Consider the following 27,553-nt stretch of genomic DNA (forward strand, 5'->3'; position numbering starts at 1 on the left):
ACAGAGTTAAAATTGTAGGAATTAGCCAGGGTGACAGAGAAGCATTGACATCCTGTAGTTTAAAATATTCATCTATTTAGTTGTCTGATATATAATGTATTGTTGCAAGTTAATTAATTACTAAATTAACTTCCAGTTACTTTTTTTCTCACAATGGGTCTAAAATTAAAACCCACAATAATATGTACATATAACAGTTATAAAAGTTTACCATGTGGTTATACTGTACTTAACCATTTAATATGCTTTACCATGCTTCTCTGATCTTTACAATGACTTTTACTTTGCTTTCTTTCTTTTATTCCTCAAGCTTGTGTCTAAAATCCTCCCTGGGTGCACAGTTGAAAAGCTGCACGGCTTTTTTGTTCTTGTCCTTGTTCTCTTATTGCCCATGTGGTATCCTGTCATTTCTCTTTAAACTCCTGGCTGCAGTTAAAAACAGTAACTAAAAAAACATGTCAGGAATACAACTATATCCTGCTAGTCCTGCCCATGGTAACAATGTCCTGAGGTTGGTTGATCATCTTGTTAGTACCTTGTTAGGAGGTACTGTAATCAAAACCCTTTGTAAAAACCCTTAAGGCAGCATTGGCTTCTCTGTCTCCTCACACACAACATATTCTCACCAGTGGCTTTGAGGGGCCTGGTTTTGAAGCTCTTAATGCAATTCTACACAATTTCAGCCATTTCTTTCCACTCACATATGCACAGAGCTCTCTCCGGTTTTAAAGAGACTGGCAAGTTCAACAGAAAGAATCAATAGAGCCATCAATACCTCTTCAGAGTATTCTTGGTTATCTAGATCAGCTCAAGGGAAGATTTCCAGGGCTGTTTATTAACCCATCAGTGCTGTGATTAAAAGTGTGTGCCTTCAGAGCTGTCAGACTCCATCCTGGAGCCCTGCCTCCAGTCCCTCAGCTAGCACATTGAAAAAGATAACAAAAGATGTGCAGGAAAGAACACCACATGTAATCTAAATGTTACTTCTTCCCACCTTGCTATATGAACTGTTTGCATGTTTTTTTAATTGACATCAGTTGTGACTCAGCACATATAATTGCTTCCTGAAATCGCACACATTATAATTTAACTTCATTATAACACAAATGGAGTGAGAGCAGGGGAGGATCTGAAATGGCAAGCCTCACATTCAGGTAGTCTAGCATAATTGTACTCAGCAGATCACAGCTACCATGTCATTTAAACTGCACAGTGAGATTCCCTCCCACCTCTTAAACGCCTTCTATCCTGTCATTAGCAGACCAGCTGCTTCCCCTGATCACTGACATGCATTACAGCCAGTCACATGCTTTTATCAGATTTATAGATCAGATGTTTAAAATGAAACTGGAATGCTTGCTATGATGTGCTTCTTTCAAAACTGCACACTGATGACATGTATAGTGATTGGAAAGGCAGGATAGGTAATAGAATTGTTGAACTTGAGATTACACTGGAGTGCTGAACATTTCACTTTTGTTTATAGCTGAACTGTCATGTAGATTATTATATTTTTGTTGTTTGTTTGTTTGTTTGTTTGTTTGTCTTTCATGGAAGAAATGCAGGTACATGGAGTGCTAGTAACACAGCCCAGTGGCCTCTGGTTTAATACAGACTTGGCAAAGGCACGCCTCCTCACTTACCCATCTGCAGTCCTGCTTCCTGTTGCTTGGAGCTCTATCACTGTGTCATTCAATGAGCGGTGCATGCGAGCCAGGAAGGAATGTTCCAGAGGGAAGATTCGGCAGGCAGGCTCTTATCACATTGCAACCCTTATCTTCTCTTGTTCACTGAACTCAATTGTCTGAGGCTCACAGCTTATTCTAATAGGCGGTGTAACAGCTCTTCCACAATTTCTGTGATTCTTCTTCAATGACCTTGGTGATGTTCCAGAGGTTGCTATTCATTTTAAAATGGTATTTAAAGAACTCTCCAAGGACAATCTTGGCATTCATAATACATAATCCTGCTAATAATATATAATATGATTGACAGTCTTTGTTCCTGTATGTAAAAGACAGTCCAGCTCTGTGGATTTCACACATAGACTTGAAGGCGGACATGTAGATGGTTCTAGGCATGCAGATGTACCATTGAAGAACCAGCTGCTTAAATTTTTTTCTGATTGCTGCAGAGAATAAGAAATACAGCAATCAGAACAAATTCATCTAGTTGTTTTTTTTATTTTAATTGCTTCAAGCAGAATGGTAAATCAGCCCTCTTAGCCCTCGCCTGGGTGTCAGTGCCTGTTTGCTGCCGTAATTGCAGGTGCCTGGGAGCTCTGACAGGGTGACGGGTCGCTCCATCTCCCCCAGCCAGAGCTGTAGTGCAAGTGACATCACTCTTATTGAGGTGAAGCATTGGTGCAGTTAGCCCCATTGCTTGAGACAGCCCCCATACACCACTCTTCAGAGAGGATGAGCATAGGGGTGACCTCCTCATTATCTCACAGTGTGTAAAAATCAAAAAGACAAACAAGGTCAGCTCCCCTCAGCTGGCTCCCCAAGTTTTTTTTTTATTTTTAGTTTTTTTAATTAAGCAGTAATACAATTGCCAGGTCTATATTCTTCTCCAGCAGTAACAATAAGCTCATAGGCACTTTAGAGACTGGGGCTTTTTACTAAAGCAGTAGCTGTTTATTGTCCAAGTAAAATAGAAAAAGGGTATGATAGCTGTTATGCTTTAAAAAAGAAAACTTTTTTTTTTTTTAAACTTTGGTTTTTTATCATTTTTGTTTAATAATGTGACCGTTCTTTCCTACCCTGTGTAGTTTTTTGACTGTTGCCTTCTCAGGTAAAGTTATTCCAATTCAAACATTATCTATTAAATATCAAATGTATCTTTTTTTTTTTTGCATTTCCAGTACATGTACAGTGAGATCAGAGCCAATACATGGCTTCATGTACAGTGAGATCAGAGCCAGTACATGACTTCTGAACAATGAGATCAGAGCCAGAACATGGCTTCATGTACAGTGAGATCAGAGCCAGAACATGGCTTCATGTACAGTGAGATCAGAGCCAGAACATGGCTTCATGTACAGTGAGATCAGAGCCAGTACATGACTTCTGAACAATGAGATCAGAGCCAGAACATGGCTTCATGTACAGTGAGATCAGAGCCAGTACATGACTTCTGAACAATGAGATCAGAGCCAGAACATGGCTTCATGTACAGTGAGATCAGAGGCAGAACATGGCTTCTGTACAGTGAGATCAGAGCCAGAACATGGCTTCATGTACAGTGAGATCAGAGCCAGAACATGGCTTCATGTACAGTGAGATCAGAGCCAGAACATGGCTTCATGTACAGTGAGATCAGAGCCAGAACATGGCTTCTGTACAGTGAGATCAGAGCCAGAACATGGCTTCATGTACAGTGAGATCAGAGGCAGAACATGGCTTCATGTACAGTGAGATCAGAGCCAGAACATGGCTTCATGTACAGTGAGATCAGAGCCAGTACATGACTTCTGAACAATGAGATCAGAGCCAGAACATGGCTTCATGTACAGTGAGATCAGAGGCAGAACATGGCTTCATGTACAGCAGATGCACAGCAGTGGCTGGAGCTGTGAGGACACCTCTGTAGCTTTTCTTTTCAAGGCATAGCTGCTGCCCCAGTGCTCAAGGGAACCCCAGTCGTCAAATTATTCTCATTCCCTACTCTAGGGGCTAGAGATCATCATAGAATAAGTAAGCCAACATAAATGTTCATTTCAGATTTAATGGCACTGATTATAAAAAAGCAATCAAAAAACAGGTGAAACCCAAGAGGGAACCTGTGACTAAGGAAAAAGGGATTCAATTGCATTGGATGGAGGATCAAACTATTAAAGAAGCTAAATCTTTTATAAGCAGCCCGTGACAGAGAGCGAGAGGATCTGGCTGAAAATATCCCTCCCGACCCAAGAGGGCGCTAAGCAGAGGTACTTGCACGCCTGTACTGAGACAGGCCGGCTTGGAGAGCGGGGCGGAAAAGGAAGTCGACCATCTTGGTGCAGGGCGGAATGACCATATTAGGGGACAAGAGTACTGTGATTAGCTGTGCTGCATTAGACAACTAGTAGGTGTGCAGTGTTGCGCTGATCATGGGGTGGAGTCTCCTGGTATATAAGGGCTGTCAGTTTGCAAGTGCAGGGCTTTTTGGAGGTAACACTGAACCTGGGTTGCTGAGCCGTTTGTTTGTTTGCTATGTGTTTTTGGTTTGTTTATTTTCAGGACCGGGGTAGGAGTGAGTCGTCACGACATGGAGCTGCCGCACTACTGCCAGCACTTTCACCTTGGACACCACACAACCCGCACAACTGAACTGAACACTTCAGCACCTGAGCACCTGAACTTTCCACCACCCCGAAACTGCACCAAAGAGCTGAGAGGGACTCGCTCTATTGGGACATATGATTTGTATTGTTTTATTGCTTTGGACTTCATTCCTGTAAATAAAACACACCCTCTACCATTGCTGGTATTAGGGTTATTTGCACCTGGACCAGTGACTCTGTGACATCTGTTTCATCACCACACCCACCGCACTGTCACATTTGGTGTCAGAAATGGAAGCTGAAGAGATAGATCCAACTGCCTTGGTGGCATTATTGATGACGCTGGACCAACAGAGGGAGAATGCCGAGCTGAGGAGGGAAGCCCGGGAGGTGAAGAAGCAGGAGGAGCTCACCGCCCACTACACTTCACTCATCCAGACAGTGGCCCAGTTGCACCAACCTGGTGTGGTGCCAGCTGTGGTAGGGGAGGATGCTGCCGGAGGAAGACCCGGAGTCCTACCTGGTCATGTTCAAGCGCGTGGCACTAATGGCTTGGTGGCCCCAGGAGTGGTGGGCCCTGCAACTGGCCCCCTGCTTAACAGGTGAAGCCCAGGCGGCCTAACGGGCTGTTGACAACACCGCTGCCCAGGATTACAAACTGATCACGCAGGCCATCCTCCGGAGGTACAACATCACAGGGGAGACCTACCGCCGCCGGTTTCATGAGTTCCAAAGACCTCCGGCTACCCGGCCCCGCGTGGTGGCACAACAGCTGCAAGACCAATCCGACTAGTGGCTCTGCCCTGCAGAAAAATCTTTCCAGGAAGTGGCTGAGCTGATTAACATCGAACAGTTTACATATGTGATGGGGGCAGAAACACGGAATTGGATTGCACAACACCGGCCCATCACACTGGAGGCGGCCATCGACCTGGCCAAGGTCTTTGAAGATGCAGCATTGCCCTCCTCAGCATCAACCCCTCTCCCTCCCAAGAGCCGGATCCAGCTCCCCAGCCCACTTCCACCTTCACCGACACCATTCTTGACACCCATTCCGGCATGTGCCCCGACAGGCCACCTCCCTCCCAAACAATGGAGGTTGGCCGCTATCTGGAGTATAACAGGGGGTTCTTCCACCCTGCTTGCTCCAGGGTAGCAAGACAGGTCGGCACCCTTGGGGTCCTCGCTTCCGGTCTGCTGGAAATGTCACGAGCCAGGTCACATCCAGTGATTCCGCCCTGCGGCGAAGGAGTGGGATGTAGCTTCCAACTACCCAGCTCTCGAAGCAGATAAGTCCTGGGGAAAGGGTCGGGAGGGGCCCTGTGTCATTGATGTGAAGATTGGCAATAAGAGTACCCACACCTTAGTGGACTCAGGGTGTGGGCAAACTAAGATTCGGTCTGCTCTCGTGGAGGGTACATCTTGGCAGCCGCACGTGACTATTTCCTATGTTCATGGAAAAACCAAGGTATATCTGACCACAAAATTATATGTGACTGTAGGAAGTCAGACATACCGCGTAGTCGTTGCTGTCACGAATAGTTTGCCCTATCCTGTCATTTTGGGGATGGACTGGTCATGTTTCAAACAGCTGTTATTGGGTGAAACTGGTCCAGCAATGAGTAGGGTAGTAGTTGCAAAGGAGGATCGTATTCTACTTTCTTCCAGCCCCGAAGGGGAAAGGGGTGCAGTAAGACCTGCGGGGCAGAGTTACTGAGAACCCCAGTGCATGGGCTACCATAACCCCGCTCGACATACCAAAGTTCTGGGACTGGGATGTTGACCTGGCGTGGGAGCAAAGTAATGACCCCACCTTAGTTAACATCCGGGAGCAGGTTTGGTCTGTCGAGGGGAAGGCTGTTGATGATACTAAACCGCTTACATTTCCCCACTAAGTCATATTTAGCTCAAAGTTATGGACTGGACCATTTTCTAATCAAATCTTCAGCTGCAAGGTCACCCAGACCAAGTCCCAGAAGAATCTTGACATGGAATTTCCAATTTTCTTCTCATCACTTTCTGAGATTATTACTTAAGGCTGAGAGAGATTGATTTTCTGTTTAAAACCAGCCCCTTTGTCTTCTTGCGAGGGTTTTACCTTTTCATACTATAATAAGTATAAGTGTTATAAAACATTTCTTCTGAACCCATTCAACACTGGCTTAATATTACTTTCAGAGGTATTTGGGCAAAGTCCCAGGTCGTAACCTAGAAATTTCTTTGTGGGTGGGACCACCCATGCTTTGACATGGATTTTCATTGATCTTGTTTGCAACATGAAGCTCATGATTAGAACATTTCATTCCAAGAAAGCCCTGTCTGCTTGCTTACCAGAAGAATATCTACTACACTACTTGCAGTTCTCCACTTAAGAGCAGTGTGTTAGAAAGAGTCCAAGTCCAGTAACTCTTCAGTGTCAGGTTTGTTTAATGCTGCATTTGTTCAGAGCTGAAAAAGTGCCCCATTGTTTTTCCAAAACAAGTTCATTCCTCACTTACATAAATGTGGTTTTAAAAAAATGTTTGTTTTTTATGTCCAGGTAGGGCGGTAAGGTGGTTTTACCTTACTTGTACTGCTGTAATGAGGAATCTGATTTTTATTTGCTGTAAAACACAGACATATTTTGTAGAAGTATGTTAGCTGTGCATGATGTATGAAGCTCTGATGCTATGCTAGTTCAGTAAAGTACAATTTGTCCTGGGGAATGTGGGAAACAACATCACAGGCAGAGGTAAGCCCCCAGGCACACTACATTAAATACATAAATACATTTCTTTTTTGCACTGGGCTAAGATGGGGTTTCCAAAATTACTTAACCAGTAGATGCAGTTGTCTTAATATGTAGCAGAGCACGTGGAAGAGTCAGATTGAAAGCACTGACTGTAAATACAGCAGTGATTAGGATGCAAATAAAATACGTGGCTTTTCAACATTTCGACCGCTTTTCCATTTTTCAACATGCTGTAATTAATCAAATGGACATTTAACCACCTGCTGTAACCAGATAATGTTTTATTGTCTTTCTTTGTATGTTTTAGTTAATACGGTGAGATCTACAATTATCACAATGCATACAGTTACATCTATTACTTTAAAAATATTTCATACTTTCATATTTAACTTATCCCTTTTAAACAGCACTTGTTGGTGCTATGCAGTAGGACAGTGACGCCTATAGGCAAACTCAAGTATTGCACGCCAAAGGGCACTTGTGAGGTACACCCACGGTGTATTAAAAACAGTGAAACACGATATTTTGTTACAAACTTATCTTGTTTTAGTCTACAATGATATGTGATATTTGCGATTAATAATGCTCGGTAGAATGATGTTTTCAACCATGCACAATCTGAAAGTGGAGGAAGAATTTAGCGGCAATATTACCTGCAGTTTGTTGTTTGACTTTATGCCTGATCACGCGCGTGTGTGTGTGTGTGTAAGTGTGTATGTGTGTGTGTGTGTGTATGTGTGTGTGTGTGTGTGTTTTCCGGACATGCAGAGTTAAAAACAACTAATCCCAGTTTATATTGACAGCTCCGTTATGCGGAGCATTCGCTTGGAAACAAACAGCATTATTGATTGCTTATTTTGGTGGCAGAGAACTCTATTATATATATATATATATCTATCATATATATATATCCTATATATATATATATATATATATATATATATATATATATATATATATATATATATATATATATATATATTAGTTCGTCGTGTCGTCTATCTAGTGTTTCTCTCTTGCTTAATCTTTACCAGTAGTTGACGCGGAAGGTAGCTAGACAGTTCAGTGCAGTGGTGAGCGCTGACACTGACAGACGCTGTCCATGGTGCTGAAGTACTGGAAGGCGTTTGTTTCAGCCCTGTGGATCTGCGGCTCTGTCGTAGCTCTGATGTACTGCTCTGATGTGCTGCTCTGAAGCAGTGCCTATGTACGGTTCGATTTGCATTTCAGGATTGAATGTAAGTGCTTTGATTCAGCGTTACTGGGCTCTTGTAGGCAAAGTGTTTTTCTCCCCGCACTACGATCTACATACTTACAAAGCGAACAGCTCTTTTGTATGTTTCAAAGAACTCGGAAGGGTTGTATACTGTGTAGGAAAAGGGACCTCAAGGAATGCCGACAGCTTGGCTCATTCAGTAGCTGTGTTACTGCACTGTTCAAGTCCTACTTGGAAGGACAGTTGTGTTTGTACAGCCGTGTTTCGCGGGAATGATCCGAAATATAGTTTGATATACAGATTGCAGAGAGCAACATACCCGCAGTATTTGAAAGCTGAAGTTACTCGCATTAAAAATCGCTGTGAAGAAGTTATTGGTATAACGGCTATACCCTTCGACTTCGGCAAAAGAAAAAAACAACCATGAAATCAACCAGGTTATACGTGAAGCTAATCAAAACGCCCTTGCTGCAACTGGAGCACGTTATTGATCAGCTTTATTAAAACAACCTTATCGTTTAAACACGACTCTCTTAACAAAGCTTTGTTTATGGTGTCATACAGCGGTATGTCTTTATTCTTCATGTCCACATGCTAAAGTTGTAAGTTCATGGTGTGCTGTAGCTCTGCGGGACGCAGCGAATTGGTTTCATTCTGATTGCCACAGTAATCAAACTGCGACTGTGCAAGGCTTGCATTCCTCTGAGCGGTAAGTAGAAGCATTGCCTACTGTAACTTTAAAGAATTAATTAAAAATCGTGTTTATTAACTACGACATTGGACATCTGCATTTAGGAAGCCTTTAGAAATTGCAAAAACCCAATTTATCCAAGATTTATATGATACCCATATTGACAAGCAAGGCATTTAAAATAAAGTAACCCTGTCATTAAATAAGTAATTGTAAACTTCCCATCCAAAGCACCGCATACCACTATGGGGGTAAACTAATATTAACTCTGCCCAGTCATGCACATTCGTGTTGGTATGGTGGTTGCAGGGGAAGCGCTCCGTGCAGGAGCCTGGTAATTAATGACGTGGATAAAGACGTGTTCTGCTACAGCCTTCACGCATTAACCACGATTGCAAGTTAGTTCTAGTTCTTTATGACTGCAGTGTTATTATAACTTTATCTTTACAGCAGATCCAAAATAAATGTACTTCTAGTCTGACGGCATGTTGTTCACTCGACCATAGTCCCTCCCGTGCGCTGTGTGTGTGTATTAATATGGGAATGTCAATGGATGCCATTACTCCTTACTTTTCTAAGCTGTTATGTCAGTCCTTGCTTGGTGTGATGTTCGCTGGTCTGTATGTGGTACCAACCCGCTCTTCTTGTGAATGTGAGGGGTATTGAAAAACCTGGTCTGTGATTAAGACCCGATCTTTTAATGTCTAGGAAGTCTGCGTGGAAGGATGGCTCTTCTTGTTCAAGTAGCTTGTGTCCTCCTTTTAGCCCCTCCATCAATGGTCAGCCCAGCGGCCATCAACCACGAAGACTACCCGGCTGACGAGGGCGACCATACCTCCAACAACAACGATCTAATCTTTGACGATTACCGAGGGAAAGGGTGCGTGGATGACAGTGGATTTGTGTATAAACTCGGGGAGCGCCTTTTCCCCGGTCACTCGAACTGCCCGTGCGTGTGTACAGAGGACGGACCGGTGTGTGACCAACCGGACTGCCCCAAAATTCACCCCAAGTGCACCAAAGTGGAACACAATGGCTGCTGCCCAGAGTGCAAGGAAGTTAAAAACTTTTGTGAATATCGTGGGAAAACGTACAAAATCCTGGAAGAATTCAAGGTAAGATCAATCACATGCTGCCGCTGTTCGTGTTTGTATTTATTTTGCGTCTTGTAGGCATATACTTTATTTTCTAGATACTGCATTAACTTCGAAGGGTCGACGTGTTTATGCGTAAATTACATACATTTCTGATCCTCTCAGTATTAATTGCCGCCTTTTAAAATGTTTGCATCTTTAGTGCATAAAAGCTTTAGTGTTGGCTATAAATCGCGCGCACTGGGGTTTGGTTTACTCTCCGAGCGGGTAAACCCTCCCGGACAGTTACTGCAATCTTAGATAAAGCACTGCACGAATGCTTTGTGGTTTTTGCAGTGTTTCTTGGACCAGGGTATACCAGGGTATTTTATTAAAAATGAGCCAGCCCGAATCAGAAAGAATAACATTCGATTATCGCTGCAGAGAAACAATACACCCCGTCATAGTATTAGACGTTATTAAAGACACAACAGCCATATATATATAAAACAATGTGGACAATGTGGAAAATTAATAAGAAGAAACATACTAAATTATTATAACCTACCCTGCTTTAAAACAACAATTTCAACACAATATTCCTTCTAATACAATGAGGACAACACAACTACACAAAGCACAAATATTCTATTTCTGAGCACACATATATTCTGGGGGAATTAAGGATGGATACAACAACATACACGATGTGCGCTGTTCTGTTTTGCTGCGTAAATAATTGTTCTATGTAACTGCAATAAATAAATAAATACAGCATCCTAGTTAGATGTGATTAAATCAGAACAATGTTTAGGTTCAAATAGTGCGGCGATACTGTTATTCAGCGCAACCGCACTTCTCCGCACATCTGCTGAAACGTCTGATAATTCTAACCCAGTGATCGTAATTGATGCTTACACATGGAAATGATAAAGTTTCCACTGTCAACACTCTGCTCGCTGGCGATTAGCTCTTTTTGTTTATTGTTCATTTATAGCAATCTTGAATGGGATTCTTGATGCCACCATAGGTTTTGTCATTTAAACTCACTGGACTGAACCAGAATAATACAAGCATTACAGCACCATGTAAACTATTGCATTAAACAACATTAACTTGTAATAGTTTTCATTTTATGTATATTTCTTTTTAGCATCACTGAAACCAATCATCTTTAAAAAAAGAAAACAATATTACATTATATGTACAGATACTTATTCACTCTTTCTCATTTTAAAAAGAAGCTTGGTTGGATCAATTGAACTCTGATATATTGCTCCTGTTACTTGCATTAACTTATTGTTTGCACAATTTATTTTTCCATCCCTAAATGTTGCTAGATTTCAACAATTGTTGTGGAAATAAATGTTCATCATTAACACAGGTATGCTTGTCCGTTCACATACAGTAACGTCAATTAACAACCAAGCTGGTGAAAAGTCTAGAAGACTTGCACCCTAATTTACCCCAACCTTGACAACACTGAGGCTTTTAATCTAAGCATCTAAAAACATCTAAGTGATTCATAAAACCTGGAGAGCCACCAGCTGTTCATTAAGGCTCCATCCTGGAATACTGTTAATGTACTTAAGGATCATCACACCATTCCTTCTCCAGAGGGTTGAGCTTGGTAAAGAGTCACCGGGGAGCTTGTTGAATTGATTTCTGTCTATGCTGAGTTGTTGATCCACAGAGAGCAGGCTAGGGAGGTACAGGTAAATCAGCCTGGGTTTGCTCATCTCACCGCCCCACTGCAAACCTTACTGCTCAGGTCAGGTGCCTGGTGAGGACAGGTTTCAGCAGCATGCCAACAGTGGCCACTTGAGTTCTCTGAGGAAAAGAGATGATAGTTAGAATACAGGAATGAAGGCTGATGCTGTATCTTCAGTCCTCTTCCGAAACTGCTTGGCTGCATTGACAAAACTTTAGCATTGAGGAGGAGAAAGCAAAGGTAAAATACATACTGGGGCACATTTAAAAGAAATAAATAATTAAAGTGACTCTGATTAAAATAGCACAGGCTCGTTGTGAGCTTGTATTAGCATGTCAAACAGGGGCAGTTGGGATACAGTATGTGCTGTTTGTTTCGTTTTGTGGTTCAGTCTGCAAACAAATCTGCAGGCATATACCCCTGTAGTGTGTCACCCCTAGACAAGCTTCCTTGACAGCAGCACCAGTCTAAGATATCTGCTCAATCTATCTTTTAAATGCACTTTACATGGAAAAGAGGCTGTATACCGTAAGCTAAAGAACATTGTTTTTTTTTTTGTTTTTTTTTCCGGAGGTCTGTATTTCATAACATAACCTGTAATGTATGGCTACCATCTCATTACTCCGTGTCTCCACCTTTACTCAACCACAGCACACACGCAGACAGCAGGTCTACATGCACACATACACTGCAATGCACATTGTGTATCTTGTTCCATGTTGGTCAAGTTTTTTTTTTTCAAGAACACCCTTACAGATTCAAAGTTTCTTAATCAATGTTCGTTCATTCGTTCATTCGTTCATTCTATCTATCTATTCATTCTATCATTCTATCTACTGTGTAAACTTATGTAAACATCATTAGTAGCAATTAGAAATGTGGGTTCGTTTTAGTTTAGGGTAGGCTGTGTCTGGCTAGATACTGTATAGAGGTGCTCTCTAAAATGAAGACCCTTCTGTTGCTGTCTGTTAATTGTGTGTCAACATTTGGCTCTGATTATGAGAAAGTGCCAGTCCAGATAATAGAGATTGTTCTGTGTTGTGATCTTTTGTTCCCTGAAATACACTGACTCACCCTTAGTAGGTGTTTCACCTACAGGGATCCCTGCTGACAGAGGATGGGACTGAATTACCTGTGACCTCCCCACAGCTGCAATCAAGAACTGGACACTTTAGGGTGAGTTCAGATCCCAACCAGACTGGTTGTGCTGGGATGTGAACTCAGGTCCTTCTGTGGCTGAGGATCACAGGACACTAATGTGGTGAGCTACCTGGCTTGGCCCATGGATTGCTCTAAATTGGGAGTGCTTGCTCGGATGTAATATGTGAATCTGTAAGGCATTTGAAGTCAGTCTACAGTGTTGTTGAATACATGATCTTCTTCATAGCCTCGTAGTAACACTTTATTACAACTGCAAGAAGCAGAAAGAATGCCATAAAATGGAAATGCAACACTAATATGATAACATGGACATGCAAACAATACTAATCCTATGTAATAAACTTCTCCCTGTTAGTTGAATTACATGTAGCTTTCACCTACCATTTAAATCCCAGGGATAGAAATAAGACTCATTTTGCATAGCAGTTTCACCCATTCCAGGTTTTACTACAAGCTTGGTTAGCCACAGTGTCTCGGTGACAAGCCCAAGCGTGTCTTATAAAACCAGGAATAGATTACTTCCATTCCTGAATTCATCCGTCTCATTGTGCAATTCGTCATACGAAAGGCATCACTTCCTTTTTCTTCTTTGTGCAGTCAATTTTCTATATGTAGTTTCATTTTAAAATGAAACTGGGTTTGGTGGATATTGATATGTTAAAGCTCTATAGCAAAAGCCTGGACAAGCACTAGATTACTTTTGTTCTGCCTGGAGCACATCTTCTAATCTAAAGCATGCTCGTGTCACGGTAGAATACAGCACATGTTCTTGCACATTTTTCTTTACAACCTCCTGCATTGAGGGAATAAGGAAACATAATGACAATTAGAAATTGTGCACCTGATTGCCTCTCTGAAGCCTGAAGAAATAATCTGGAATTTCAATTGCTACAGAACCATAACATATCATTATTTCAAAACTAAACTACAAAGATAAAACTGACCATCCAAGGAAATAAATACACAATGTTCTGTGTCATCCTTAACAAAATGAGAATCCCCACACTCTCTGATTTTACTGCTCCTGCTTGTCTTGCTGCAAATGTCTTTGGGTTCATAATTATGCAGATGAATCCTGTGCGATAGATCGGTCAATGCGGATATAGTTTATTTTTTATCACTCTCTGTCTCATTGAAAATACCATGTGCCAAAGCCTCAGCTTTCATGAAAAACATTATCAAACTGAAGCGCAAACACAAAGACACATCCCTTCAAAGCTTCTACTGGCTCATAGACCGGTTCAGGTCTCAGAAAGGAGAAAGTGCATGAAAGCAAAGCCGACGGAGCGAGCCGTCAGAAACGTGAGTCTCCTGCAGGAGATTCTGCTTGTTTTTAGGCTAATGGAAAAGCAGCTGATTTTTTTCCCTTAGAGGTTGTCATGAAGTGTTACAAATGGGCCAGGTAGGGGTCATGGGGTCATCATGCATGTAACAAACCACAGGTCTACTTGTAATAAAGCATGTGCTGATATACACACTTAAAACTACCTTCTGGTAGCATGGACAGAAAAAGGGGAGTGTAACCTTTTCATCCAAGGTCGCTGTTTTCATCCCACATTCCACAGTAACAATTTGGAGTTTAAAAGCTACAAGCATGCTTGCGAGTGGTACATCCAGTAAAAGCGCTCCACGTGGAGTGCAGGATGTGCCCTATAGTCTGGGGATCGCAGGTTTGAGTCCAGGCTATTCCACAGCTGACCGTGACCAGTTCCCAGGGGGCCAGCGCACAATCGGCCAAGCACTGCCAGGGTAGGGAGGGCTTAGGACAGCAGGGGAATCCATGGCTCACTGCGCAGCAGCGACCCCTGTGGCCGATAGGACGCCTGTGGTTCTGCAGTGGAGCCACCAGGTCTGTGTTGTCCTCCGGCGCCATAGGTCTGGTGGCCTCGCTGTGGATCTGCAGTGTAAAAAATGACGGATTAGCAGGAGCACGTTTCAGGGGTGCGAGCAGCGAGTCGAGGATACAGATAATAATTGGGCACACTAAATTGGGGAGAAAACCAGGGTAAAAAATTTGACTAAATTTGAAAAAAAAAAAAAAAAAGCTACAAGCATTTAGGCCAGACTATTCACAACTCTGCAGAAGCAGGTCAAATTGAAATCTAAAATGCTTCTTCTAGGTTGCTAGAATGCTAATTCTAGGTTTTGTGAACACTAAGCAAATCAACAAGTTTCTCCAGGTGCATTCATTGTAAATCTTGTATATTTTTATATTTTTTCATCATTGCAGCATTTTTTGTTTGAATGCATTCCCCTCTCTTCAGAAGCTCAGCTCTGGAGGTCATTTTGGTTTGCTGATTTTGCAGCTTGGTTTGTACAGCTGTCCTGCTTCTGCTTCTCCTTCTCCTTCTCCTTCCCCTTCTCCTTCTGCTTCTCCTTCTTCTGCTTTTTTTCTCCTCCTTCCCCTTCTGCTTCTGCTTCTCCTTCTGCTTCTCCTTCTCCTCCTTCCCCTTCTCCTGCTTCTCCTTCTGCTTCTCCTTCTCCTCCGTCCCCTTCTCCTGCTTCTCCTTCTGCTTCTGCTTCTCCTTTTGCTTCTCTTGTTTGTTTTTGCTATTTCTTCTCCTGCTTCTGCTTCACCTTCTGCTTCCCCTTCTCCTTCTCCTTCTGCTTTCCCTACTTCTCCTTTTCCTCCCCTTTTTCCTTCTCTTTCTGCATCTTCTTATTCATGTTCTTATTAATATTAAAGGAACAATACAAAATATAGATTTGGATAGATCAAAAAAGTGTTGATCATTGTGTTCTTTATCATCCAATGAATTCCATTTGCTAAATACGCTTAAATAAATTCACTTTAGTTGACTTTACAGAATACAAAAAACACACATTATGATATCAGTCCCTGGTGAAAATAAACAAAAAATGTACTAGCCTGCAATTCTATTATTTCTTGAAGGCTTTATATGGTAACTATTAACGAATCTTAAAGCAGGCTCAATGTGGGATTAATTTCTAGTGATTTATCAATAAGAAGCACAAATTGGGATTGAAATGTCACTGCCCAGGACATGAGCAAGAAGAGCAACAGCCGCTGCAATGCTCAGTCTGTATGTGTTAACCAGCAGGACCCAATGGGTACCGGTTCTGATTTGCAGTGTCTAATGGAGAGGTGTGTGTCCATGCTATTCTGGCATGGTTCTGTAAAACCTCTGCTTGTTTTCACAACACATAGCCACGTGACCCATTCTGTGTGTGGCCACCCTTGGACCTTGCTAAGAATACTTGTAATGCGCTGTATTCTTCAATTAAGATGTCAGGTTATTATTATTTTAATCATGCATTACGTCCTTGCAGAACACTTTAATTTACAGTCTTGTGTTTTTAATTACCTTTTTCTATTATTATTATATTTGCTCCTACTTCACAGCTCCTTCATCTCTTTTAAAATCACTTCTTCACCTGAATACATTTGTTTTCCATCAAAATGACCACTCTCTCGCCCTCTCCTCATCAGGCAATACAGAGAATGTAATAAACAAACAGCAATGGAGGGCACTGAATTGAATGGCTTCATAGTCATTCACTGTTCTTCATCAGACCCCTGCTAATTTAAGCACAGGCTTGAATTCAGTTTAGTTTTTTTTTTGTTTTTTTTTTTTTTTTCTATTTGAGTGTGTATTTAAAATAACCACAAGGAGCAGCACACATTTGGAGCGGACATCTGAGAAGATTAAATACAAATCCATTTTCCCTCTGCTATTAAGGGATGGGTGTCTTTATGGCCTGAAATCAACTCCCAATAGTGTGTCAAAATTAACCCTTTAAAGTATAAGGGACATATGTGTCCCAGTAATAGAATGATGCTATCTGTCTTATGTTTGCAATGAGGTGCACACACACTAATGAATGATGCTATCTGTCTTATTTTTGCAATGAGGTGCACACACACTAATAGAATGATGCTATCTGTCTTATTTTTGCAATGAGGTGCACACACACTAATATAATGATGCTATCTGTCTTATGTTTGCAATGAGGTGCACACACACTAATAGAATGATGCTATCTGTCTTATTTTTGCAATGAGGTGCACACACACTAATAGAATGATGCTATCTGTCTTATTTTTGCAATGAGGTGCACACACATGATAGGGTTTAAAATGCATTGACTGACTGGATCTGTTCATCCAGTTTCCTTGTGATACTTGAGTCACTCTCAAGTATGTTTTAAGAAGAACCCATTTGAACAAGTAGTTAAAGCAGTGCTTCAGTACTATACAATCTGCATCATGCAAGCATTGCATTTCTAACCTGTTCAGTGCGTGATCATGTGTGTTGTGGGTGATTCTCTGTTGTTGCTTCTGATCATTCTTTGCCATGTTTACAGACTATTCCAGTGAGAAAGATTTCTGAAAAAAACTTGGATTGTGGGGAAGTCACTTCCAGACAATTACCAGAAGCTTTTTTGTTTTCTGCTGGAATCGTTGAGTTGGCACTGAGGCGTTTCATATAAACTGCCAAAAGTTACTTTATACCACTATACAGTATCACATCAATCACCTTCAGGACCTGCACGCTATTCCCTAAGATAAATAGGAAATGAAAGCAGTGGGATGTTTTGTGTGATGCACAGTGCATATATTTGGAAGGAGAAAGCACCTCCCTTGAAATGCAGTTCATCTCAAGCCTTCCTTGATAACTTGTTTGATATAATTATTTGATTGATTCTTGTCTTGCTGATGTGCCAGGACACTCCAGTGATTAAGGCCTGGATTGAATGAACAGAGGGTACATGAATCCTGTACACGTCCCATCTGTCTATAGTGTAATCTCGCTGGAGCCCGAGATAACACAATTAATATATTAGTTAAATAATAACTTGCAAATTAAAAAGTTTGGACGTATTTGCTTGAAATATTTGCATTTAATAAACACATGCTCACATGTTCAATATCAATTCCTATCAAAGAGTTTTCCATTGACCCCTTTACTCCTGGTACCCCTTTTGTGTGTCCGACAGGAGTCGTTTTTTCCAGTACTGCACACTGGTCCCATTAAATTAACTGTCCAACTTATCCTATAGTGATATTATGATACACGGTTAGCAGACTGACTCTGTGAACTTGGCAGTAACCTGGAAAGTCTTAACATTTCATATAACTGTCTGTTTGTTCTTCCTTTCCAGCTCACTGCACCCATGTGTTAAAATAGCCCAGAGGCAGCTCATACTGTGTCTCTGTAGCTGGGTTTGGGGATAGGTAACCTGTGAAGATTAGTGCTCTGGAGAATTACAGTAATGTCATTGTAAGACTGCAAACTTTATAGTTTAAAACCACTAATGTTTGCTAAACATGGCTCTGAAAGGAGATTAAATAAAGCACTAAAGTATACTGTATGAATACAGGACTATTTTGAACAATGTTAACCTCAATCCGGTGGTAGCTGCTGGCAGTTTGCTAATAGAAGCAGCGTGGATCTTGATCTACTCTTCCATGCAGGCTTTTAACAGTTCTGTCTGTTCTGCCCCCTCTCTCTCTCTCTCTCTCTCTCTCTCTCTCTCTCTCTCTCTCTCTCTCTCTCTCTCTCTCTCTCTCTCTCTCTCTCTCTCTCTCTCTCTCTCTCTCTCTCTCTCTCTCTCTCTCTCTCTCTCTCTCTCTCTCTCTCCTAGCCCTCCCCCTGCGAGTGGTGCCGTTGTGAACCCAACAATGAGGTCCACTGTGTAGTTGGTGACTGTGCTGTCCCAGAGTGTGTCAACCCTGTGTATGAACCTGAACAGTGCTGCCCTGTGTGTAAAAACGGTAAGCATCTGTTCATTAGCCACCCTCCCATGGGCAAGCATGCACACCACAGAGGGGGAATAAAAAGGTAAGCCTTCTCTCAGGACAGACAGATTGATGGGTTACTAGGCAGGCTTATAGAATATATAGACAGACTTTTTTCATCTCAAAACCTTATTTTAATTTTTCTATTTTAATTAAATTATCGAATGCAATGCTAGACATGGGAAATGTGTAAACTGTATGTCTGGTTTTGTGCAATATCAGCCAGTGGTCCTTGGAGAATCATGCTTTGAATACAAATTCATTTCGGAGGCAACATAAACAAAAATGACTGGATATGTATTAATGACAGAAATGAATACGGGGGTCTCAATTATCCACAGACCAGCATGGAGAGAGGCCTGATCTATAGTCTCCAGCAGGCATCCTGTTCTTATTCTTATGAACACCGAGGGGGATACCATTAGTCTCCACAGAGCGAGCCCTTATCCAAAGATACGTGACATTCGTAATATCATTGTTCATTATTGGCTGAAATAATGATGAAGCTATTAGGGGTATGGGCAAGGATTGTAAACCCTTACGTAATAAACTTTCAATGTCACTATTCAGGAAGCATCCCAGCTTGTTGTTTTTTTAAATTACCGTCATAGGTTTCCAATTGTTATTGGCTCGTAAGGATCGTGATATTGTCCATTATAGGATTGCGATCGTTATTGGCTCGTAAGGATCGTGATATTGTCCATTATAGGATTGCGATCGTTATTGGCTCGTAAAGATCGTGATATTGTCCATTATAGGATTGCGATCGTTATTGGCTCGTAAGAATCGTGATATTGTCCATTATAGGATTGCGATCGTTATTGGCTCGTAAGGATCGTGATATTGTCCATTATAGGATTGCGATCGTTATTGGCTCGTAAGGATCGTGATATTGTCCATTATAGGATTGCGATCGTTATTGGCTCGTAAGGATCGTGATATTGTCCATTATAGGATTGCGATCGTTATTGGCTCCTAAGGATCGTGATATTGTCCATTATAGGATTGCGATCGTTATTGGCTCGTAAGGATCGTGATATTGTCCATTATAGGATTGCGATCGTTATTGGCTCGTAAGGATCGTGATATTGTCCATTATAGGATTGCGATCGTTATTGGCTCGTAAGGATCGTGATATTGTCCATTATAGGATTGCGATCGTTATTGGCTCGTAAGGATCGTGATATTGTCCATTATAGGATTGCGATCGTTATTGGCTCGTAAGGATCGTGATATTGTCCATTATAGGATTGCGATCGTTATTGCCTCGTAAGGATCGTGATATTGTCCATTATAGGATTGCGATCGTTATTGGCTCGTAAGGATCGTGATATTGTCCATTATAGGATTGCGATCGTTATTGGCTCGTAAGGATCGTGATATTGTCCATTATAGGATTGCGATCGTTATTGGCTCGTAAGGATCGTGATATTGTCCATTATAGGATTGCGATCGTTATTGGCTCGTAAGGATCGTGATATTGTCCATTATAGGATTGCGATCGTTATTGGCTCGTAAGGATCGTGATATTGTCCATTATAGGATTGCGATCGTTATTGGCTCCTAAGGATCGTGATATTGTCCACAGAGCGAGCCCTTATCCAAAGATACGTGACATTCGTAATATCATTGTTCATTATTGGCTGAAATAATGATGAAGCTATTAGGGGTATGGGCAAGGATTGTAAACCCTTACGTAATAAACTTTCAATGTCACTATTCAGGAAGCATCCCAGCTTGTTGTTTTTTTAAATTACCGTCATAGGTTTCCAATTGTTATTGGCTCGTAAGGATCGTGATATTGTCCATTATAGGATTGCGATCGTTATTGGCTCGTAAGGATCGTGATATTGTCCATTATAGGATTGCGATCGTTATTGGCTCGTAAAGATCGTGATATTGTCCATTATAGGATTGCGATCGTTATTGGCTCGTAAGAATCGTGATATTGTCCATTATAGGATTGCGATCGTTATTGGCTCCTAAGGATCGTGATATTGTCCACAGAGCGAGCCCTTATCCAAAGATACGTGACATTCGTAATATCATTGTTCATTATTGGCTGAAATAATGATGAAGCTATTAGGGGTATGGGCAAGGATTGTAAACCCTTACGTAATAAACTTTCAATGTCACTATTCAGGAAGCATCCCAGCTTGTTGTTTTTTTAAATTACCGTCATAGGTTTCCAATTGTTATTGGCTCGTAAGGATCGTGATATTGTCCATTATAGGATTGCGATCGTTATTGGCTCGTAAGGATCGTGATATTGTCCATTATAGGATTGCGATCGTTATTGGCTCGTAAGGATCGTGATATTGTCCATTATAGGATTGCGATCGTTATTGGCTCGTAAGGATCGTGATATTGTCCATTATAGGATTGCGATCGTTATTGGCTCGTAAGGATCGTGATATTGTCCATTATAGGATTGCGATCGTTATTGGCTCGTAAGGATCGTGATATTGTCCATTATAGGATTGCGATCGTTATTGGCTCGTAAGGATCGTGATATTGTCCATTATAGGATTGCGATCGTTATTGGCTCCTAAGGATCGTGATATTGTCCACAGAGCGAGCCCTTATCCAAAGATACGTGACATTCGTAATATCATTGTTCATTATTGGCTGAAATAATGATGAAGCTATTAGGGGTATGGGCAAGGATTGTAAACCCTTACGTAATAAACTTTCAATGTCACTATTCAGGAAGCATCCCAGCTTGTTGTTTTTTTAAATTACCGTCATAGGTTTCCAATTGTTATTGGCTCGTAAGGATCGTGATATTGTCCATTATAGGATTGCGATCGTTATTGGCTCGTAAGGATCGTGATATTGTCCATTATAGGATTGCGATCGTTATTGGCTCGTAAGGATCGTGATATTGTCCATTATAGGATTGCGATCGTTATTGGCTCGTAAGGATCGTGATATTGTCCATTATAGGATTGCGATCGTTATTGCCTCGTAAGGATCGTGATATTGTCCATTATAGGATTGCGATCGTTATTGGCTCGTAAGGATCGTGATATTGTCCATTATAGGATTGCGATCGTTATTGGCTCGTAAGGATCGTGATATTGTCCATTATAGGATTGCGATCGTTATTGGCTCGTAAGGATCGTGATATTGTCCATTATAGGATTGCGATCGTTATTGGCTCGTAAGGATCGTGATATTGTCCATTATAGGATTGCGATCGTTATTGGCTCGTAAGGATCGTGATATTGTCCATTATAGGATTGCGATCGTTATTGCTTCGTAAGGATCGTGACATTGTCCATTATAGGATTGCGATTGTTATTGGCTCGTAAGGATCATGATATTGTCCATTATAGGATTGCGATCGTTATTGCCTCGTAAGGATCGTGATATTGTCCATTATAGGATGGCGAGTGTTATTGCCTCGTAAGGATCGTGATATTGTCCATTATAGGATGGCGATCGTTATTGGCTCGTAAGGATCGTGATATTGTCCATTATAGGATTGCGATCGTTATTGGCTCCTAAGGATCGTGATATTGTCCATTATAGGATTGCGATCGTTATTGGCTCCTAAGGATCGTGATATTGTCCATTATAGGATTGTGATCGTTATTGCTTCGTAAGGATCGTGATATTGTCCATTATAGGATTGCGATCGTTATTGGCTCGTAAGGATCGTGATATTGTCCATTATAGGATTGCGATCGTTATTGGCTCGTAAGGATCGTGATATTGTCCATTATAGGATTGCGATTGTTATTGGCTCGTAAGAATCGTGATATTGTCCATTATAGGATTGCGATCGTTATTGGCTCGTAAGGATCGTGATATTGTCCATTATAGGATTGCGATCGTTATTGCTTCGTAAGGATCGTGATATTGTCCATTATAGGATTGCGATTGTTATTGGCTCGTAAGGATCGTGATATTGTCCATTATAGGATTGCGATCGTTATTGGCTCATAAGGATCGTGATATTGTCCATTATAGGATTGCGATCGTTATTGGCTCGTAAGGATCGTGATATTGTCCATTATAGGACTGCGATCATTATTGCCTCGTAAGGATCGTGATATTGTGAAGTCGGCATAATTCCAGCTTTAACCTTCCCCCTGGAAAACAATGGTTGTCTGGTCTTGGATAATTAACACAGGCATATAAATCAACAGCCACATGGATAGAGCAAAGCCTTAAGGCTAACGGGTAAAGACAGGCTGCTCATAGCCCAGCCATCAGAACCCCATTCCCTGGCACAAGATTAGGCTGCAAGTCAGACAGAAACAATGTGGTTGCATTAGTGACCCTTCTGGTCATGCATTCCATGAAGAATATATTCATTTTCTTCCTCTCTTCTCATAGTTTAGTGGTGGCTTTCAGAGGTAGAGACAGGAACTATATCAACACTACTGCAGACTGGTTTGAAACAGTATTGAACCATAAAGCAAACAAACTATTATACATTCCACAGCAGTCTACTAGTAAATGGTACACATAAATGTTTTCAGTATGCACTTATTTACCTCACATTGTTTGCATCTGTGAGTGTCTATTAAAAATGTATACCAGTACTCACATGCCAGAGGGGAAGGTTTCTGTGACAGATGTTCATGAGTTCTAATGGGATCGGATGCTCTTTAAGTACATCTTACTGTTTGCCCATTGCCTACAGCTACCTAATATGATATTTCAAACAGGCAGAAAAAACATATTGAAGCTCTGATTACTATGGCACTTGTAGTAGGGTTGCTGCATATCATCCAGTCCTCAGGGATCAGTCGGGCAATCACTGCAGAGCAGCAGTGAAAAGAGCAGCCAAAACCCTTCTATGGGAATGCCTGCCGTACTTGTCAAACACCCATGATTATGCAGTGCCACGGGGACTCTTGAGACATCATTAAAAATACCCCTTTTTCCATTCCTTCTCACTTTAGGTGTTCCAATCGAAACAAATTCAGTTTTTCACGTAGATTGCATTACGTTAGAGTCTTTGTGAAATATGAAAAACATTTCTCCATGAGGCAGTATCCAAAAAATTCTAGGAAAAAACTGCTCTGCTTGTTCTGTGATTAATGGTTGTGAAAAAATTACCCAAATAAATTATAATTGTTACAGTGGCATTTTTTTTTTTACCCCTTTTTAGCTGTCTGTGTCTCTTAAAATGAAAAAGAACTATCCTATAAAAAAAGTAGTGCTGTGCGTTCTGAAATTGACAGCAGCATCTTGCAACAGAAAGCTCCTGGGAGCTCTCAAGATAGAGTTAAATGAAAACAGCCATGCCTCTTATCTTTTAAAAGCCCACACACTCACTTTTACCTTTCCACTCTCTCTTCCTACACCCAGAATCCAGACCACCCCAGTGCAAGTCTTTGTCAGGTTGGTGAAGCAGCCATTTTTTGGGCTGACAGCTTTATAGGAACAGGGGCGGAAGGCCTTAAAGATTAAACCACTGCCAGAGGATTGTACATGGAGATAAAATGAGAGGCAACTCCTGACTAATTGAAACCGCTAACTGTGTAAGAGACAGTAACTGCACTTGGCAGCTCCCTGTAACAGCATCATTAGACCCCAGATAACTGACGTCAGGGACACTGACCTCCATTCGCTGCTATAGAAGGTTGATTAACTTCCAGAATCCACAAAAACACTTTTCAATAAAGTGATACTTCTGCCAGATATTCCTTTGAAGAGCTTGGCAAACACCCATATCTAAAAAAAAAAAAAAAAAAAAAAAAATGACCACTTGGCATTGTCTGCAATGCAACTGTGAATCCAGGCTCAACACCCCTTTTACATGTACTCTGTTGCATCATTCTGCTAAATGTCTATTGACAAGGGCAGGTGGTTTGAGAGGGTTATGTTGCTGTTACGGCCCTCACCACGCTCAGGAAGTAGAAGCCTGGTCTGCAGTGTTCTGGATGAATGAATCACTTCCTCTTCAGAGGGCGATGGCAATGGCTCTGTATGTGCTACACATATAGTATGTGCAGCTAGGAGAAAGATATGTAGGAAAAAAGAGTCGGTTTGAGACTGAGGAGGTAGTGAATGAGAAGACAGTATATCAGGCCTATGTCTGTAACTGCTCATCCAAGAGACTGGCTCTTTAGTACAAGTTAAGATTAATACCTAGGTCTGTCAAGTCACATATTTGCACGTAGAACCCACAGCAAGCTCTCTGAACACTACAAATGGAACAACAAATTCTTGACTCTGAAATATACCAGTGCAGTATGTCCCTGATGTGTGATTCTGTTTTCTGTATTCGTGAGATGAATATCCAGGGTACTTTTTCCACTGTTCTAAGGCAGTGTGTTTTTGTTATTCTGTACATTCTGACTCATTCCCTGTTTCTAAGATGCCTGTGAAACTCAATTCCAGCGAGTAGTGACATGCTTTGACCATAAACAATAACTTTGCTTTTACTTTTTTTTTTTTTTTTTACAAGATTATTTATAGCCAGTGCTCTTCGGATCAATACGAATTAGGATTTGGCACCGTCTGTTAATAGCTCCCCTGGTTCCACTCAATCGATTTTATTACTTTTAGTTTTAGGAAGGTTAGCTCACCGTAAACCCATTAGATGGGGAAGCAGCAGCCAATGAAGTCAGATAAGTTGGTGTTACTTTATTTTAGTTTTTGCATCTGTGTCTTTCAAGAGAACCGAACAAGGTGTTCTACCTTTTCACTGGTTACAGTTTGATAATTAGGATCATTTTCTAGACTGCAGTTAGCAGATTTAATACGACCTCATTAACAGGACAGACTGCACTGAAACAAAAATGTATTTAACCAACTACTGGGTTACAGTTTAGTGAACAGTGCCCAGCAATGCAAATATGATTCTCAAAGCTATTTACTCCAAATCGGCATTGACGTAATAGAACGAACTCTAATTAAACATCTAAATCAAATTAGAAACAACTTTATGCTTAATTGAAGTCAAAAGTCTTAGTAGTTTATTGGTGGTTTGGAAACGGTATTGGGTATGTTCTTTTGGAAACTAAGGTGGTAATAATGAATAGGTGAAAAGAGCTTTGAGAATTTAGCGCCAACTTTACGCTAAACATTTGCAAAAATAAGTCAGATTCCTTACCTTTTTAGACACCTTAGCACAGGGGTGGCCCAAGTTGCTTCTTCCACTCCTGGTCTTTGTTCCAACTGTGTTTTAAATTGTTTAATTGAACCAATAAAACCTCCATCCAGACCCTGAAGTAGTTAATGATCTTATCTTGCCTCTAAACCTGGAGTGGAACGGCCCTCCAAGACCGGGACTGGACACCCTTGCCTGAGCACATCAATCACTTCAATGCAGACCTATAGCAATGCTAACAGTCTCTTTGTGTGTGTCTCTGTGTGTGTGTGTGTGTGTGTTCAACCAGGTCCAAACTGCTTTGCTGGAACAACAATAATCCCAGCTGGGATCGAAGTGAAGGTTGACGAATGCAACATCTGTCACTGTCACAACGGAGACTGGTGGAAGCCGGCGCAGTGTTCGAAACGCGAGTGCCAAACCAAACAGAATTCATAGAGACACACCGAGAGACAGAGAACACAGGCAGGGCACAGACACCTGTTCTGATCCAGTGGAGTGACACTCCTTCGCCAAGCTGATTGATGAGTGCTGCTAAGGATATCATTTACACATTTCTGTCACCCTCTTGTGCCCCATCTCTCCCCAGTATATATAGAAATACACAAGTGCAGGGCCTGGTTGGGTAGTATTTACAGATCTGGAGTCAATTCTGTGAGGCAAATGTTCAAGATGTTAGCCTCAATTAACTGGGAACCAATAAAACAAAACAAAACAAACCCACTGGGAATATCTCGATTGGAAACTGTGACTTTATTACAGAAGACTGTTAACTTATATGTAGACCATTCCCAAAGACTTAGCGCATTGTTAAAGATCGTCCTGAAATCAAACTGATCACCTTGCATCCCTGAAGGCGTATTATACAAACAGGTCTTCACAATTTCTCAAATAACAGTATTACATAAGCTTACATCTTTCTTTGTCTTCTTCAGTGGGGGCCGTTTACAAAGCTTTGTATTTTAAATTTTGGGAGTTAAAGAAAGTTTGATCACTACACTAAACTGTATGATTAGACAGTTGCTGAAGATGCCAACAGAAGACAAATTGGTTGAGGTTGAAGAAATCATTCTATAAAAGAGCTCAAACTTTGTGAATATGGTTATCAAGTAGATTAAAACCCTTGATATACGTTGTGATATTTACTAGCATACAAAGAGCACTCTGGTTTATACAGTGAAGTGTCGAACAGTCCAATTCAGTACAAATCCATGTCCAGCATTTTTTGTTTGGATTTGGGAGTTGTTCTTGTATCTTATTGGCAGCTTATCAGTGCATCAAAGGTTTTTTTGTTCTGTTAGTCTTTTCACTAGGCTAGTATACTGTTCTTAGTGGATTTTTCAAATTCATTAAAGTATTTGTATAAAAAAAATGCACCAAACTCTCTCTCCTATAAGCTATATATCTATATATATATATATTATATATATATATATATATATATATATATATATATATATATATATATATATATATATATAACCGTCTCCGAGGCGGTTCAGTTGAAGGTTAAACTTAAAAAAACGACGTTTAGGTGTGTCACATAACGATACCGTAAGTAGTAATACATTCAAGACACAATAAGGTTTATGTAAAATGTCAGTAATAAATTTCAAATGTTGATAAAGAATTACAGTAAAAAATTACAACACAATAAATAAAAGCATTTTTTTTTCTGTAACTTGCGTTTCGTGTAAAAATTACATGATACGCAAACGCAAGTATTCAGATGAAGTAGCAACAACAACAAATTTGATTACTCAGCGGCTATATTTATTGTACAGGGCTGTAGAACTAGGCAGGGTAGGTGCATAATATGCAGAAATGATATTTGTCAGACAATATGGAGCACACCTTCTCAACGTCAGCACGT

At 41.0% G+C, this 27,553-nt stretch overlaps 1 protein-coding gene across 6 annotated transcripts; it reads left to right on the top strand.

Moving 5' to 3' along the window:
- The first annotated feature begins 8,037 nt into the window (after positions 1 to 8,037).
- Positions 8,038 to 27,059, top strand: LOC121321544 (von Willebrand factor C domain-containing protein 2-like). 6 transcript variants are annotated; one of them, XM_041260540.1, is made up of 5 exons: positions 8,038 to 8,233; positions 9,668 to 10,017; positions 12,770 to 12,862; positions 18,455 to 18,584; positions 25,970 to 27,059. In XM_041260540.1, exons 2-5 carry the CDS (start codon positions 9,679 to 9,681, stop codon positions 26,116 to 26,118), a joined length of 711 nt encoding a protein of 236 aa, XP_041116474.1. In that variant the 5' UTR covers positions 8,038 to 8,233; positions 9,668 to 9,678; the 3' UTR covers positions 26,119 to 27,059. The 6 variants fall into 6 exon arrangements, with proteins under 6 accessions (XP_041116474.1, XP_041116472.1, XP_041116475.1 ...); XM_041260538.1 differs by having other exon boundaries at positions 8,039 to 8,233; positions 9,611 to 10,017; XM_041260541.1 differs by lacking the exon at positions 8,038 to 8,233 and adding an exon at positions 8,252 to 8,920.
- The last annotated feature ends 494 nt before the right edge of the window (positions 27,060 to 27,553 follow it).

Source organism: Polyodon spathula, chromosome 10 (assembly GCF_017654505.1).
Source record: "Polyodon spathula isolate WHYD16114869_AA chromosome 10, ASM1765450v1, whole genome shotgun sequence".
NCBI classification, from domain to species: Eukaryota; Metazoa; Chordata; class Actinopteri; order Acipenseriformes; family Polyodontidae; genus Polyodon; species Polyodon spathula.

Bases quoted from the DNA above. Each gene is read 5' to 3' on its own strand.
- LOC121321544 (XM_041260538.1), top strand. From the start codon at position 9,628: ATGGCTCTTCTTGTTCAAGTAGCTTGTGTCCTCCTTTTAGCCCCTCCA. The intron at 10,018-12,769 runs GTAAGATCAATC...CACCCTTAGTAG, and splicing joins AAATCCTGGAAGAATTCAAG to GTGTTTCACCTACAGGGATC. The intron at 12,863-18,454 runs GTGAGTTCAGAT...TCTCTCTCCTAG, and splicing joins CAAGAACTGGACACTTTAGG to CCCTCCCCCTGCGAGTGGTG.